The 15087-nt window shown below is 51.8% G+C and overlaps 1 protein-coding gene across 8 annotated transcripts in view; it reads right to left on the bottom strand.

Moving 5' to 3' along the window:
• Positions 1 to 721: 721 nt before the first annotated feature.
• The window catches only part of Bcas3 (BCAS3 microtubule associated cell migration factor), a 460531-nt gene continuing 446165 nt past the window's right edge, over positions 722 to 15087 (bottom strand). For 2 of the 8 annotated variants that reach the window (XM_028772411.1, XM_028772409.1), the window contains 2 exons: positions 13050 to 13115; positions 722 to 1589 (listed from right to left, as the gene is read on the bottom strand). In XM_028772411.1, coding sequence (XP_028628244.1) covers positions 1441 to 1589; positions 13050 to 13115 — 215 coding nt within the window. In that variant the 3' untranslated portion in view covers positions 722 to 1440. Of the gene's footprint in view, positions 1590 to 4719; positions 4811 to 13049; positions 13116 to 15087 lie in introns of all 8 variants that reach the window. The other 6 variants (XM_028772414.1, XM_028772416.1, XM_028772415.1 and 3 more) reach the window with 4 other exon arrangements.

Here is a 15087-nt window from a genome sequence, read left to right as displayed (position 1 = left end):
CTGTCCTTCCAGGACGTGTCTGGGGTCTCTAGGAGGTGCAGGTGAAGGAAGAGGGGCCAGAACTGCATTAGCCTCTTTCCTGATCACCATGCTTTTCTGTTGTCAGCTGTCCCTCTGTCACCACTCAGGTCCACAATAGGAGGGAGAATTTAGGCATACAGTGGCACGTACCTCAAATCTCAGCCCTTGAGGGATGCTAGCACAGGAGGTAGCGAGATCAGGAGTTCAGGTTTATACTTGGCTACACAGTGAGTTAGAGGTTAGCCTGATCTACCCAAAACCTGGTCTCAGAAGCAAAACAAAACAACAAAACCCAAGAACTTGGTTTTAGAGGTGTTCCAACTTCCAGAGGATACCCAACTTTAGTCAACAGGCTCTCCAGCTTCTGGGCATGAGAGAGAGGTTCCCAAGTGCCCTAAGACAGGGAACAGGCAAGGGCAAGCGCCCTTCCTTGAGCAACCTACCACATAGCAGGGGCAGGACTTAGAAGGAGGTCTAAGCTTGGCTCCTCCAGAAGCCAGAGGCAAGAGTCTTAGAGACTGGACCTCAGTGAAGCCACACCTAAATTCTAGTGGGAAGATTTTCCTTCCCTTTTCTTCCCAAGATGGGCTGCCCCGAGACACTTGTGTATAGTGAAGGTGTGGGTGTTGGGTGCCCATGGTCAGACATACAGGACTTTGCTCAGTGTTTGGAGAGGACCCTGACCCCAGCAACTCAGGAATGAACACCAATTGCAGCGAGATTTATTGGACAAGACGTGCACTTTTGACACGGCCTCAATAACTGGAGTTTCCTTCACTGAACAGTACAGGACCAGGGTACAAGGGCTTAAAGATAAGACAGACAAATCTCCCCATGAGCCAACAAGGAAGCAAGGGGCAAGGGGAGGCCTCTTTCCTTCTTCCTTCCCTACCACTCTGGGCCTCAGTTCACTCCTGTTTTTGAAAGAACTGAGCAGGGATAGCTGGGGGCAGTGGCATCACAGCCTGAACTGGGCTAGGGCTGATGTCCACCAAAATGCCCGGCTGGACCTTTCAACTCTTCCCCACCCAAGGCTCTAAGATCTGGCCACTGTTTCAATCCCCCTGTGGGTAGTTAGAAAATACAAAAGCAGCTCCAATGCGGGACATGATGTGCAAAGAGAGAGAGGACTGAGTCTCCACAGTCTCTGGGCCACACAGCCCCCACTGACAGGAGTGGGAGAGGTCAGGGTGTACCAAGGAGCTGTTCTGAAGGTCTCTTCTCATCCAGTTAGGGATGAGCAGCTGTTGTCACTAAGCTTAGGGAAGGTGGGTTTGAGGAGACTGAGAAGAGTGGGACCAGAGGCGTGCGGGGAGGGAGGATGGTGGTACAAGGGAGATGGGGACACTTCTTCCCCTCCCCCGCCCCCGTTAGTCCCTCAGGGAGCAGGCCAGCCTGTCAGAAGCAGGTGGCTGGTGCCTATGGGAAGCCAGTGGGGAAGAGGCTGAGCGGCTGGCTCTCGTTGGTAGGGAGCGGAGATCGGTAGCCATCAAAGTTTCTTGGGATGCTGCCACTGGTGGAGCCTGAGCTGTTACTCAGAGTCTCGATGCTTCCCTCTCGCTGAAGTTCTGCAAAACAGAGGAGAGGGCCAGGCCTGGTTAGAGTCAGCTGGAGATGGGGGCACACTCTGGACTTGGCCGCTCACCATGAGGGCCCACTGTGGGTCCATTCAGATGTTTTTGTAGGGAGACTCCTCCCCACCTGCTCTCCATATGAGCCAAGTGGCAGCTCAGGTCACAAGGGGGCTCAGTCAGGGGAGAAGAAGCCCCCTTGGCTAGCAGACTCTGACTTTTGACCTGGGTGTTTCTTTCACTGTGGGGAAGCCTCCAGGCCGGAAGTATGGTGCCCTGTGTGATGGTGCTGCTTCTCATGGAGTGCAGGCTAGCACCTGCTCACACACGCATGTTCCGCCAGCATTCTGCCTCAGTTCCTTAGTGCACTCTATCCAGGATCAGTAGGTGGGCAGAGGGCAGGACAAGAGAGGAGGAGACACAGTCGCCTGACTGACCTGTTCCTGCTGCTCTTCCAGCTGACCTGTCTCTGGAGCCCATCCCAGCTTAGCCTCCACTGGTCCCATTCTCACCCTGCTCACCAGGCTTGGGTGTGTACCTTGCACAGAGTGTGTGGCCTTCCTGTACAATGGGATCCTTTGTCTGTGGGAGCCTCTTCCACTGAAGAGAGGGTCTCCTACTTGCCTCAATATTTCCTCTTAGCCCCAGCCAAGCTTCCTGGGGACCCACAGAATGTATCTGCTGAGTTGACCTGTAGAGTAGCAAGGCCTGCTGCCCTGGTCTCTGCACCTCCACACTGCTGCCATCTTGGATATGGCAGACAAATCTATTTAGCTATGACAACCTTAACTGACTCATCATCTCTTCAACCAACTGGGACAGGCAGGGGACAGGAATAGGAGTCCCTGCTTGCTGGATTCATTAATTGCTTTTCTAAGGGTGGTCAGTTCCTGTCTCCTCTTTGCCTTTAGCTGTTGGCTCTAAGATGTGGGCAAGCACATGCATGGGCAGTTTCTGGCGTCTTCTCCAAACTCAGATGTGACCTATGGCTTGGCTTCTTCCTCTGCAGTCTGCCTGTCTGTGTTTTATAGAGTTTTGCTTGCCTACCTCAGGATTACAGGACCTTAAGAAGTTACTCGAAACATCAAGGTATATCCAGCAATACACTCATCTGGTATGGCTTCAGAGCTCAGTATCCAGCCTGTACCTGCCCCAGGCCCTGGCCGCCAAACACATGCAGCACAGCTGGCTTTGGTTAGAGAGTGAGGGTCATGGCCTCCACTGTGCTGGCCATCACCAGCCAGCCACTCCCACCTCTGAAGGCCACACTATAGCCCAAGTTGGGCTGCCCAGCAGCAGCAGCAGCAGCAGCAGCAGCAGCAGCAGCTACAGAATGGGGCAGAAAAATGGAAACTGTGCCAGTCATGTCTGGGCCTGAGCCCAGGGTAGATGAGTATACAGCATTATCGACTCCCAGCAGGTTGGGAGTGTTGTGCAGAGTAGAAGGAGAAGGACTGTAGATACAGGCTGACAGACTGGCTGTGGTACCTGATCCCCAAGAGACACTGGCTTCCTGCGGGGGCCTTGGCCCTGGGAAAGCCATGGATAACTCTGTATGGACAGAAAGATGAGGCAAAAGGCTGCTCAGATCTTTCCCTCCAGCTTGGTTTCAGGTTCACCTTCATCTGGGAACAGGACCATTATTCCACTTGAGGGAAAGGGCTAGAGAGCAAAGAGGAGGCCCTGAGCATCAGCGAGCAGAATGGGCTTCTCAGGAGAACCTCCAAGAGCCTGTTCTCTCTCCTCCTTTCCCCACAAGCAAGCCCAAGAGTGTTGCAGAGAGAGCCAAGGACCTGAGTGGCTTTCAGAGGCCATGCCCTCCTACGCAGCCATCCTAGCACTAGGGGGCGCTGACAGCAGGGCCAGAAGGGCAGGAGAGGAGCAGGCAGTAGCAAGAAAAGCAGGGGCCTCTCAGGGATACAGATGGGATAGATGCAGGCCCAAGGAAGAAAGCCCCATATAAAGGAGCAGGAGAGGCCGTCAGTAAGGGAAGAGTGGCTCCTTTGCTGGGTAGAGGGAGAGAGCCCCAACAGTCTTGACACAAAATGCAACATGTCCACACTGCCAAGGAAGCTAAGGAATCCACAGCCCAGGCCCAAGCTCAGCACCCTGCTATCCCTCTGCGTAGGCCCCAGCAACATCCCCAGCCATCTTGGTGACCACACGAGTCTGAGTGGACGCACCCAGTGGATCCATCAAGTGACGTACAGGGACAGTTGCCAAGGGGTTACAAGATGGAGGCCAGGCATGGCTGAACTGCCTGGCTCATGCTTTCTCTTTGTTGCTTAGGCCTGGGAGAGATGGGCTGGACAGGATTGTTCAGTGCCCCCACATCTCAGGGTACCTAAGATTTTGCTGACTGTCTCCTTTAAACATTGCTCTGGTTAGTCTGAACTTGCCACTGGGTCCCAAGCTCTCCATATTCTCACTCAAAGCCAGGACACCATGAACCTCATCTTGTTATTCCTCTAAAGACATTTACTCATTCCTTATGTTCCCCAGGTATAAATACCCTGGTACTACCAAATGGCTGTCCACAGCCTGTCTGGCCTCACTGGATGAGGAGCTTGCTATGGACAACTTTAGGCCGCTGGGCCCCAACGTGCCTGCTCCTCTTCCTAAGCTTTCCATGAGTGTCTGCTCTTCTGTGAACCGTGGTGTCCACTGCAGAGGCCCTAGGCGCAGTGGCCCTAGGCTCTGAACTCCTCATTTTGACTCCTGGTTAGCCCCTTGGATGCTTCCAAGTCCATTACGCCCTTGGGAAGAGGAGTGCGGCAGGGAATGTGTGCCTCATCTCTGCAGTCACAATCCCCAGGCCTGAAAAATACCTTGTGCTGAAAAATGGTTTCTGGGATGAATGATGTGGTGGGGACACGGGCCTTTCTCCAGCATGGACTAATCAGTGAGAGACCCAGGGGCCTGGCTGGCCCTGGGATGGTCTTTTCAGTGCTTCACTACTGACTTCTATCAAACCCAATCTCTTTCTGTTCCTCCGAAGACACAAGAGTGAGAGTGCTTGGGGCGTGAACATGGAGGAGGGCTGGATGTACACGGGGTCCCCACTCGAGTCACCCCCCAGCCCTAGAGCAAGCGGCGAGTGGAACCACGTGGAACCGCGCGGCCTTACCTTCCTCCGTCGCGAACGCACGCTTTGTTACTGTTGGGCTGTTCACGCACGCTGGGCTGTTGGCATTGTTTTTTTTTTCCTTTTTTTTTCCCTTTTGAAAAGAAAAGCATTGAGGAATCTTTTTCTTTTTTTTCTTTGAGAGATATGGACAATGATCCAGAAGTACACGGATCTCCACAAGCAGAAGGAGAAGGTGGAGGGAGGTGCAGGGGTGACACACGGGCAAAGGGCGGTCTTGCAGGGACACTCTGCTGTCCAGGACACTGACATGCACGTGAGGCGGCAGGAAACTGACCAGTCAGGGAGGGGCAGGCCCAGAGGTAGAAGTGTTGTGAATCTTTCAGTATGGGGTAGGGGAAGAGGAGTCACACAGTAAGCATAAAACGACAGTTTCTAGAAGGAGACACACAGGGACCTATGGCCCATGCAGTGACAGACGGGGCCCCATGCAGGTGGGTTTCTGGGAGAGGAAGAGGAAGGAGGCAGGCTGAGTTTTCGGAGGGAACCCTGGACATTTTAACATAGCAGCCTCGTTTTAGTTCAACATTGCCCCTCAACCCCCACCTAGTCCCACCTTCTCTAACTCTCAGCAACTTTACTGCAATAAGTAGACTCCAGATGAAGCCTAGCAGAACCAGCTAGGGGCAGTCAACTAGGGAGTTTCTCCTAGCAACATGGAGTCTGGCTCATTGGGCAGTTGCTTTAAGAAAGCTTGTTCTACTTCCTCACAACAGGCAGCACATAAGGAGGAGCCCCAAGCAAGGACTCGGACTCAGGTTGTGCCCTTGTACTCTCCAGGGACTTGGTGACCCTGGGTTCACCCAAGAGAGAACTGTCCTAGGGCAGGCCACTAATACCTACTATTGTCCATGTCCCCACTTCATACTGGTCTTTCTAGAAGACAGACTTGTTACCACAGCTGATCCCCAATGGCACAGGCAGGGATAGGCAGGCCACAGGGGACAGGAGTGGACAGTAGGGCCAGCAATGAGAAGGGTGAGGCCTCTGCTTTAATGGAATAAATAAGCATGAAGCAGAGGAGGCCTTGTCCGCATGTTACCCCCATTCCACACTATGCCTGCCAAACTCCTAAGGAATATGAGGGACAAAGAGAGGCAGCTGGCCTCTCAGAAGGTCTCTGGTTACCTGGGAACATCTTCGAGGAACAAGAAGAGGAGCCATAGTCAATCTCTGAGGAGATAGGCACAGCTGTCCCTGTTCCTCATCCTAGAGTGGGCAGAGCCCTTGGCCAGGCATGAATTGCTGTGCCTGGCTCTTGGGAGCTCTGGGTGGGAGCCAATGAGTGAAGGGTGTCGGGGTGACATGCATCAACTACTGTGTTAAGCATCATGAGGTCTGGCTCCCCATTCTCTGAGACACTGAGGATACCAGGCTTTAGTGAGACCTGGAACAGCTGTGGATGCCTTAGTGGGAGGAAGGCTTCAACAGAAGGCCAAAGTGAATTCTTCTTTGGGCTGGGTAGTTTTTTTTTTTTTTTTAAAGATTTATTTATTTATTATATATGAATACACTGTAGCTGTCTTCAGACACACCAGAAGAGGGCATCGAATCTCATTACAGATGGTTATGAGCCACCATGTGGTTGCTGGGATTTGAACTCAGGACCTCTGGAAGTGCAGTCAATGCTCTTAACCACTGAGCCATCTCTCCAGCCCCCCTGGGTAGTTTTTAGATCTGTCTAGTCTGAGACCCTCAGAGGGCTCCAGGGCACTGTGGGGATCTCAAATTTCCAGGATCCAGAAAGACCCCCAGGGACCTGCATAGGTAATGCTGTGTGTGTTTGTAAGAGGGTACCTGGGCCCAGGCTCAGTTTTGGGGCAGCCCTGAGACTTCTGGCACCACTAAATACATCAGCATCTACTGCCTGCCCTGCCAACCTTGCTGTGTGCATGAGTGCCAAGATGCTGCTCATTAAAGGGCTTAGCAGAGCGTTTTTATTAGGTTCTGGCTGGAGCAGCATACCCTACTCCTAAACTAACCACCCAAGCAGCCCAGTAGGCCTGGGCTTAGACCTGGTGGGAGGAGGAGTCTGCCCCTGCTGAGGCTCTGGCCACTTCCTGTGGTGAAGTGGGGGTAAGCCTTCCCTAACTGTCTGACTCAGAAGTTCAGCCTGAGAAGACAGGTAGGTGGGCAGGCTGATCTACCTGGATGGAGCAAACAGTCTAGGCAAGGCTGTGAAGAGCACAGGCTCCTGGCTACCTGCTTCCTGGGCAACTTTGGGCAGGGGCCTCAGGTTCCCGAGTACAAGGGTAACAATGTCTGTTTCATAGCCTGGCTGCAGGAATGAAATTAAATAATGCATGAGGAACCCATCACAAAGTGGTTGAAGCTTCCAGTCAGCAAATGTGAGTTACTATTATGGTTGCAATCGAATTAGTCACTATGATTATCCCTAGGACGTCAGGGGCCCTCTCCAGCCTTCTCCCTCAGCAGGTGGCCCTGCCACCCAGGCCCCTACCAGCTCTGCCTCCATTGGATCCTGGGCAAAGATTCTTTCTTTTTAATCAAGAAATGGCCCAGGGAGGCGGTTGGCAGATACACGGTCACAGCTTTTCATTTCCTTCCGTCCCTCTTTCCAAACACCCTCTCCCAAGATGGAGAATAAATCCCTGACCGTGTTGACATGCATTGATTTTTCTCTCCTCCCGCATCTACCTCCCAGTCCTCCTTGTTTGGGGTGGGCTTGGTGGGAGCTCAGGGCAGTGAATGGATACAGAGAAGCCAACCAAATGCCCTGACTTGACCAGCACCTGATATAGGAAAGATTTGTAAAAACTAAAACAGCTTTCAGTTCCTTTCTGCTTGAGGGTTCTTGGGTGGAGAGACAGGCACATGTGGGTGGGTGGATGGGGTGTCCTCTCATTAGAAGTCATAGTGATCAGCATTTTCCCTTGAAGAGATAAGTAATGAGGAGATCAGATGACCACAGGACAGTTTAAAGTTCAGCAAATTGGTTCAGATGGGGTCTGTCCCAAGCAAGCCATTTTGTTAGCAAGAAGCTTGTACACAGGGGCTTGAACTAACTAGGTAAAACAGTACAGAAAGGAAAAGGGGGGAAAATGGGAGGAGGGGAGGGAGAAGGGAGAGGGAGGGAAAACCAGAAAGAAACAGACAGACATACGAAGAGAAACAAAGATGAACAGATAGAGGGGTAGATGAAGAGGCCTGAGTGCTTCCTGGGGATGAGATCTGGACAACTGGCCCTGATGTCACCTGGGAGGCAGCTAGACCTAGCAGACATGGTGAGGGGTTGCTTGTCTTATCCAAGTCAGGACCTGTATGAGGCCATTCCCTGAGTGTGGCTGAGGAGGTAGAGGCTTGTTCGGTGGAGACATAGATGGTGTTGGTTGAGATCACGGGGAGCTTGATCATCTCCAGAGACCACACTCTGGGCTGGAGACAGCCTCAGCCCCCAGGGCCCTTTCTTATGAGGTTAAAAGTTCGAAGTTAAAGGAAGCAGCCTGGGGGTGGGGAGGCAGCTTTCCTTTGCATTTAGCACACTGCTCAGCTCTAAGGCTGCCTGCCTGGCTCCTCTAGACCTGCCCTCAGTGCCCTTTCCAGCCTCCCCTCCCCTCAGGCTTCTAAGCTTGTAAATATGCCACTAGTCAAAGGGCTTCCTATCCTGGGGAGGCCTGGAAAAACTGGGGGCTAACGCTAGTGGAGACAGAGACTGGAGTCACCTTGCTCCCCCAGCAAGGTCTTTGGGACCTTGCCAGGCTCGCCTTCTAGAAGCTGCAAGGCTAAGGTTGAAAAGGCTCCACCCATTCAGATCACAGGAATCCTGGTTGGGAGATGAAAAGCAGGGCTAGCTCTGGCCTGCTCTTATCTCTGGGGCTTAACACCTATGTCTGAACCCAGATCCCTGGCTGGCTGACGCCAGTCTTCTGGTGTCTTATACTACACACACAGCCTGGCGCCCTCAGTGCTTTCAGAGTGCAGCCGCCTGGGGCAATAGAAGTCTCCTTCCTGGACAGGTCAGCCCTCCAGACCCCATGAACATACATGCTCTTCTCTCTGCTCAGTTTCTGTCCTGACTCAGATACACAAAGGGACACAGACCACCACGAGAGAATGAGGCTATTTTTCTAGGGCCTATCCTGTCTGCCCAGCCACACCAGCTGCTAGTGGTGAAGGCAGATCTCAGGTGTTTTCAGCTCAGGGAGCCTTGGCCATGGTGACTTAATAGCCTCAGCTACCACTGAGGAGACAACCAGGACTAGAAGAACTCAGATACCCCTGCATATGCATTTAGACCATGAGAGTGGTGGTCAGTACTAGGAAGGGGCCATACTCAGGGAGACAGATGGAGGGAGCAGCAGAGCTGGGCTTCACCTTAACCCAAACCCCTGGCATAGAGCCCCTGGGAACTTGGTTCTCAACAGCAGGCCAGGGAGGTACCAACACCACTGCTTGGGGCCTGAGGCAGACCAGACAGCTGATCCCCTCCCTGGTGGGCCTATGTGAGAAGGACACATGGTGACAGGAGACATGTACATTGGAAACCAGAGGAAGGAGAATAAAAGCAGGAGTGTGAAGAGGGAGGAGAGAAGCTGGAGAAGGGAGGAGTTCTTAGGAGATCTCCTGCAGAGTCCTGTCCCATGGCCACTTGGTCTCTGTCCTCTGCTAGAGCTGACGAACTGTGTCTGTGGATGCACACATGCATCCTTGTGTGTGGTGGGGGCAGGGCACTCAAGTTCCAGGCAGAGCTGATTACAGCATGGCCCCACCTCCCACACAGCCTTTGAAGTGCCGAGGAGCAGCAGCAAGTTGGTGGGTGGGGTCTGGTTGGTCTGGGGGCTGCAGCCTACCCGCCCAGGAAGTCAAAGTCTTGAACTGTCAAGTATGGGTACTTTCAGTACCCCATTCCCAGGAAACCCACACCATCAGAACCTCCTTAAGTCTTAGCTTCCAAGGGTAATACGGAAGGATCAGCAACATGCTTCATCACTCAACACCCTCCAGCACCCGTCATATTAAAATAACGATAAATCTTGACTAAAGCAGGATCCATCCACTCTATGAAGGGACAGAAAAAGTGGAGTTGACCTGGCTCACACTTCCTCTCTGAGATGTTTGATGACTGGCTAAAACCAAGCTTTGGTTGGCCCTGACTGAGCTTCCTACAGAGAGCCATGAGGAAAAAGAGAGTTGTGAGTGGGACATTGTTCTGGCCTTAGTACATCAGAGAGTGCTCAATGACCTTGGGTAAGTCATTTCCATCTACAGACCATAAGGGAAGGGTGTGCTGAGGTGATGTCATGGGCTATGTAAGGTTGTCAGGCAATAAGGTACCAAAAGCCTTCACCAGAGAGAACCTTTTAGATGCCCGGCAACTTCAGTGGATTGAAGGACCTGGAGAAGACACCTCACAGGAGAGTGGAAATGTTCTTTCCAGCACTAGGTCCTCATGCCATTTAAGGCTAACTCAGAGTTGAGCAGCATGGCAGACATCTTTTTGGAGATGGAGAAGGCCAGGCCTGGTGCTGTGGCACGACTTCTTCATGCAGGCACTAATGAGGGGCTAGGATGAGTCCTGTGAGCTGGCCATGTGTGTCCCAGTCCACACAGTCCTAAAGAGGTCACAGGGCTGGAAGACCTATCCAAAGCCCCCAGTCAGGGTACCTCACAAGCTTGTCTCCGGCCTTATGAGACAGCAGAGCCTGCAGACTACAGGAGAGATGCTATTGACCGGTGGGGGCCGGAGCCACATCTGGTTCTCATTCAAATGTCCAAGCATAATTAAATTCTCGACGACGCAGCGGAAGAGTTTGCTAAGATGTGGCTTACCCCTTTTCCATGAGGGCTGAGAAATCACAGTTCTTGTTCTACCAGGAGACTCTCCCTCTTTCCTGCCACTGGCCTGCCCTAAACAGGGGCAAAGGCCTATCCCACCCCCATCTGTCTGTCTCTATTCTTCCTTCTTTACCTGTCTCCTTCCTTCCTTCCTTCCTTTCCTTCCTTCCTTTCCTCTTTCCTTCCCTCCTTCCCTCTTTCCCTCCCTCTCTCCCTCCCTCCCTTCCCCCTCTTTTGGCACAGGCTCCCACTGTGTTAAAAAGGCTGGTCTTGAACCCCTGCATTTAAGGGATCCTCCCTCCTTGGCCTCTTGGGTAGCTTGGCCCCTTGTATCTATTTTCTAGAATGGACAAGCTGGGGCCAGCATTAGTATATGATTCACACGACTCCCTCCTTCTCCACCCCCATGCTGTCTACCCACCGGAGAAGACTCCAGAGACCCGAGGCTAAGCAAGTATCCACTAGGGCTGGTGGCTTGGGGAGGCTACTGTCACCATTCCTCTTGTGAGGTTCTTCCCTGGGCCTGAGGAGGCAGACCCTGTAAGGCTGGCTTACTTCAGTGATGCCTATCTCTGACCACAGGACATATGACCACAGTCCTATAAGACTGTGCTAAGTGAATACTTACTAATGATTGTGACTGAGAGGGACAAGTCTGGAGGGGCTGGGACAAGAGACTCTCCCTACCCTGGTACTAGCCATAGAGCCCAGAGCAGGGTGAGTAAGCTACTTCATACACTCCCTGTCCCTCACTCTGTCCCTCAGGACTGCTGCACAGTGGGTGGGTGCCGCTTTCCCATCTCTTGCTGCTCTCATGAGGGAGGCATCCATCTGCAGATGAGGCAAAGGGCAATGTCCTGAAAGGAAAGTCTAAGAGTGTGGAACAGCAGGGACAGCAGAGTCTGAGGAAGACTGCTCTGCTCCCTTACAGCCTCAGGCAACTTCCTTTCCAGACTCCCACTCAGGACCTCCCCACAGCCAAAGAGAAGGCTCCTGGGATGGCGATTTCCCCAGCCCCCCTTCCCACCCGAGCATCTTCAGTTTACAGCGTCTTTTTACTCAGGGATTTATGGCTTTCATGGTAATGGGTTCCATTCTATTTCCTCTTGCCGATATTTTGAATCATTATGGTGCGGGCTTTATGAGTGTTTCTTAATAAGTAGAGGTATTTTGTTTCCCCTTTGAAACAAACTGTCCTGTGAGTTAATGACTTGTGGGTGTGGGTGCAACCCAGAGACAAGCGGGAGTTGGGGAGAGGATGACATGGTTGGGCCATGCAGAACTTTCCAGATTTAAAAACAAAGCTGTGCCGAGCGAGCGAGGTCCTTTAAAGTTTCACTACGTCTCACAAGCGCCCAGCACCACGCACAGGCGCACAGGCCATTTGTGGGCAGTCCTCACCTGGAGGACAGGTCTACACACAGAACCTATCAATCTCAGTGGCTTTGTGAGAGTCAATTTAACTTTTTGGTGGCATTTAGGTTAAGGTCACGTGTTTGCTAGCCTTTTCATTGATGAATAAAGTTTTAAGGAAAGGGACCCAATTTCCTGTCCAGTGTTCCTATGCTAAGTCTGACAGAAGATATGTATCAGGGTGAAGCCTCTGTGGTCTCTGTTCTGGTTTCAAGCTGCACTGTAGAGCCTTTGCGCCTGTGCCATGGTGAGCAGGGGTGGGGGGAGGGTCTCACTTAACTGCTGTGGTGCCACCCTTCCCTGACTGCAGCCCAGGCGGGGCTGATATAGTCGGCTCTCTTTGCCTTTGTGCTGGTCTCACAGACAGGCTGCTGGTGCCGGGCCCTATTCATTATTCAATTCAGCTGGCTCGGACGGCCTTTCCATTTGCTCCTCCAGGAGGGATAACAAATCTAGAAATGCAGTTCCACTTTGGTGTATTAAGATATTGATTTGCCTGTCCAGCAGAAGTGCATTTGTTCTGCCAGCCCTCCCGTGGGTAGGAAGGGGTTAACCAAATGTTTATCACAAGGCTGGCTTCAGAGTTGAAAGTAATGTGATCAGTAATGAATTTTGTGTTACATTAGGTTGTATAAATGGACAGACAAGCGCAGACAACAAGTGGCCAGGAGTCGGGGCTAATCTAATGATGTAAAAATAGAGACAGCACCAATTATACTAGGGGCCAGCTCCAGGCTCCTGCAGGGACTGCAAATGAATAGGTACAAATCAAATTACTCACTAATAGACGCACTACAAGAGGGGCAGTCAATGGTAAATGCATTAGAGCCCAGTGACCTCTCTGCTCTGCACAGCAGAGTCCCAAAATTTGACTTGCATCTTCAGAGTAGGGGGCAGGGAGTGGTACTCTCAAAGAAACTCTTTTTGGGTGAAAGATGGCCACCACTCCCCGTCCCAGTTCCCTGCAGAAGAGACCTCCTGTCCTAGGTGACCTCTGGTGCTTTCTGAAGCCTGAGCTCTGGGGGAGGGAGACACCCATGTGAGGGAAATGAAGAGCAGTGGGACCAAGCCTTCTGTGTAGGCAAAGACAGGAAGTTACATACCCAAACACTTCACAGCCATGTGTCTCTCGTGGGTGCTGTTTTTGACTGCTACGTCAAGGGCTGTGTCTGTATTGGAAATAAAATAGTTCTTTAAAGAGCATCATACAATGGACTTTCTAAGAGTCCAGCAAGAGCTGAGATCAAACTGAGTAGATATCAAATCTGGTTTGACCACTGATATTTATAGGGGAAAATTGTGGAGTGTGTTCCAAGGTCCAGCACATCTAGATTTTTCATTAGCCAAAGCCAGCAATCTCCATCTCTTCCTTCTTCCTCCCCAATCTCCACGGGCTGAGTTCCTCTATTCCTGCCTGCTTTGGGGATGGGGGAGGAGGCAAGAATGAGGATGTAGGCTCAGGTTTTGGGAAGCTCCTTGGATTTTCTTTCATGGTTCTATGGATTTTAGACCCCAGGCCTGATGTCCAAAGCTGCTTGACGGTGTGCTGGGTTGCTCTGGGAAGGCTTGTGGAGACATGCTCAGAGTTAGTCTGATATTCCCAAAGTCAGTTCTTAGTGGCTTGTGGATAAATAAATAAAGAGGCTCTAAGTTTTCTAAGGACCAGTCCAAGCTCCATGGAGGTGTGGCCCCAGAGGCTTGGTTCCTGTTGCCCCAGCCACCCTAAGGCCTCACCACACAGTTATACATAAAGTGGAGATGACGTGCTGGTCCTGGCCAGTGGGGCCTGGAGACACAGGGAAGTTACCAACATAACAGGCACGGGGAGGTGAGAGTATAGAATGGGAACAGTCATCCTGAATAGATGGAACAATTGGAAGGCCAGTCTCCCCAAACTTGATTAAATACAGAGGGCTGAACTGCAAGCTACTTAGCTACAATAACAAGACATATGTGGGGATGAGAAGGGGACAGCTGTGAGAACTGCTGGAGGATTCAGCCAGCAGACTTAAAATTGTCTCAGGCAGTGAGGCCGGCGGCAGGTTCCTGGGGCCACAGTTAGTACAGGAAGAGCAAGTAGCAACAAAATTGGCCAAGGCTGGAGACCCATCTCGCTCTTTGCTATGGGCAATCCAGAATGCCTCCTATTTAATGTAACCAAGGGCCATCTCTAACCTTCCTTTTCTGTGGGTGTACCTGTTTTCTAGCTCATGGCTCCTTGCCCTCTGAGAAGCTGGGGCAGAGGAGAAGTCGGGCACCTAAACCTTGTGGTGGTGCTCTACTCTGTTGAGACCTTATATCTTACACGAGGGCTGGTGATTAAAGGTGAAATCTGGTAGAGGAGGAGGTACCAAGAAGAATCCTCCCTTGGGTTAACCATTTACCCATTGTAATCGTCCAGGGAAGGCCCCTGGCAACTGTCCTACAGCCCTCCACCTTTGCCCAAGCCTGCACATGCTCCACAGTCACTTCACTTGGGGCAGCATGTGGGAAGAGTATGCCGAAGAGTCACCAAAGAAGCCACACTGGCACTTCCTCCTTGTGCACAAGAATCAGCATGCTAAGCCATGGGCGAGTAGAACATGTGTGGAGAAAAAATGTATTAGCCTCAGACTTCTACTGTGGTTCCTCCTCTGGATGCAGCTCCGGAGGGGGCAGAGGAGAGAGGCAGAGAAAGCAACCTAGCTGGAGTTAGATCTAAGACTTGGCCTGGGACTAAGAAGTATGTCTTTTAAACATGATAATTATTCCCATGGCTCTGGCTGCCTTTCATTTACCTCTCAGAGGCCACAAAAACCCAATCAGTCATTCAACAAACATTAACCGAGGCTCAGCTTGGCATTCATCCCAGGGCTGGATGCTGGGCAAGGAGAACTCGTGGTTAAAGGTAACAAAGAGGAATCAGGTTGGGTCCATGGAACAAGAATTGGATCAAGATGCACTCTCGGCTATGGATGACCCACGGAGCTGGGCCTTCCCTTAGTAGCATGACAAGGATGTCAGCCATGGCTCCCAATGGAAAAGTCACTAAGATCCTTGCCTAGGGCCAAGCATCCTAAATGCAGCGGGTTCAGGGACACACACGAGGGCAAGGAAGTTGGGTATAGACGGACACTATGAATTTGGTCTAAAGAAAAGACT

This window comes from Grammomys surdaster, unplaced genomic scaffold (genome assembly GCF_004785775.1).
Source record: "Grammomys surdaster isolate TR1022 unplaced genomic scaffold, NIH_TR_1.0 213, whole genome shotgun sequence".
NCBI classification, from domain to species: domain Eukaryota; kingdom Metazoa; phylum Chordata; class Mammalia; order Rodentia; family Muridae; genus Grammomys; species Grammomys surdaster.
Note: the sequence above shows the minus strand (reverse complement) of the source record. Positions and strands in the feature narration are given on the sequence as shown.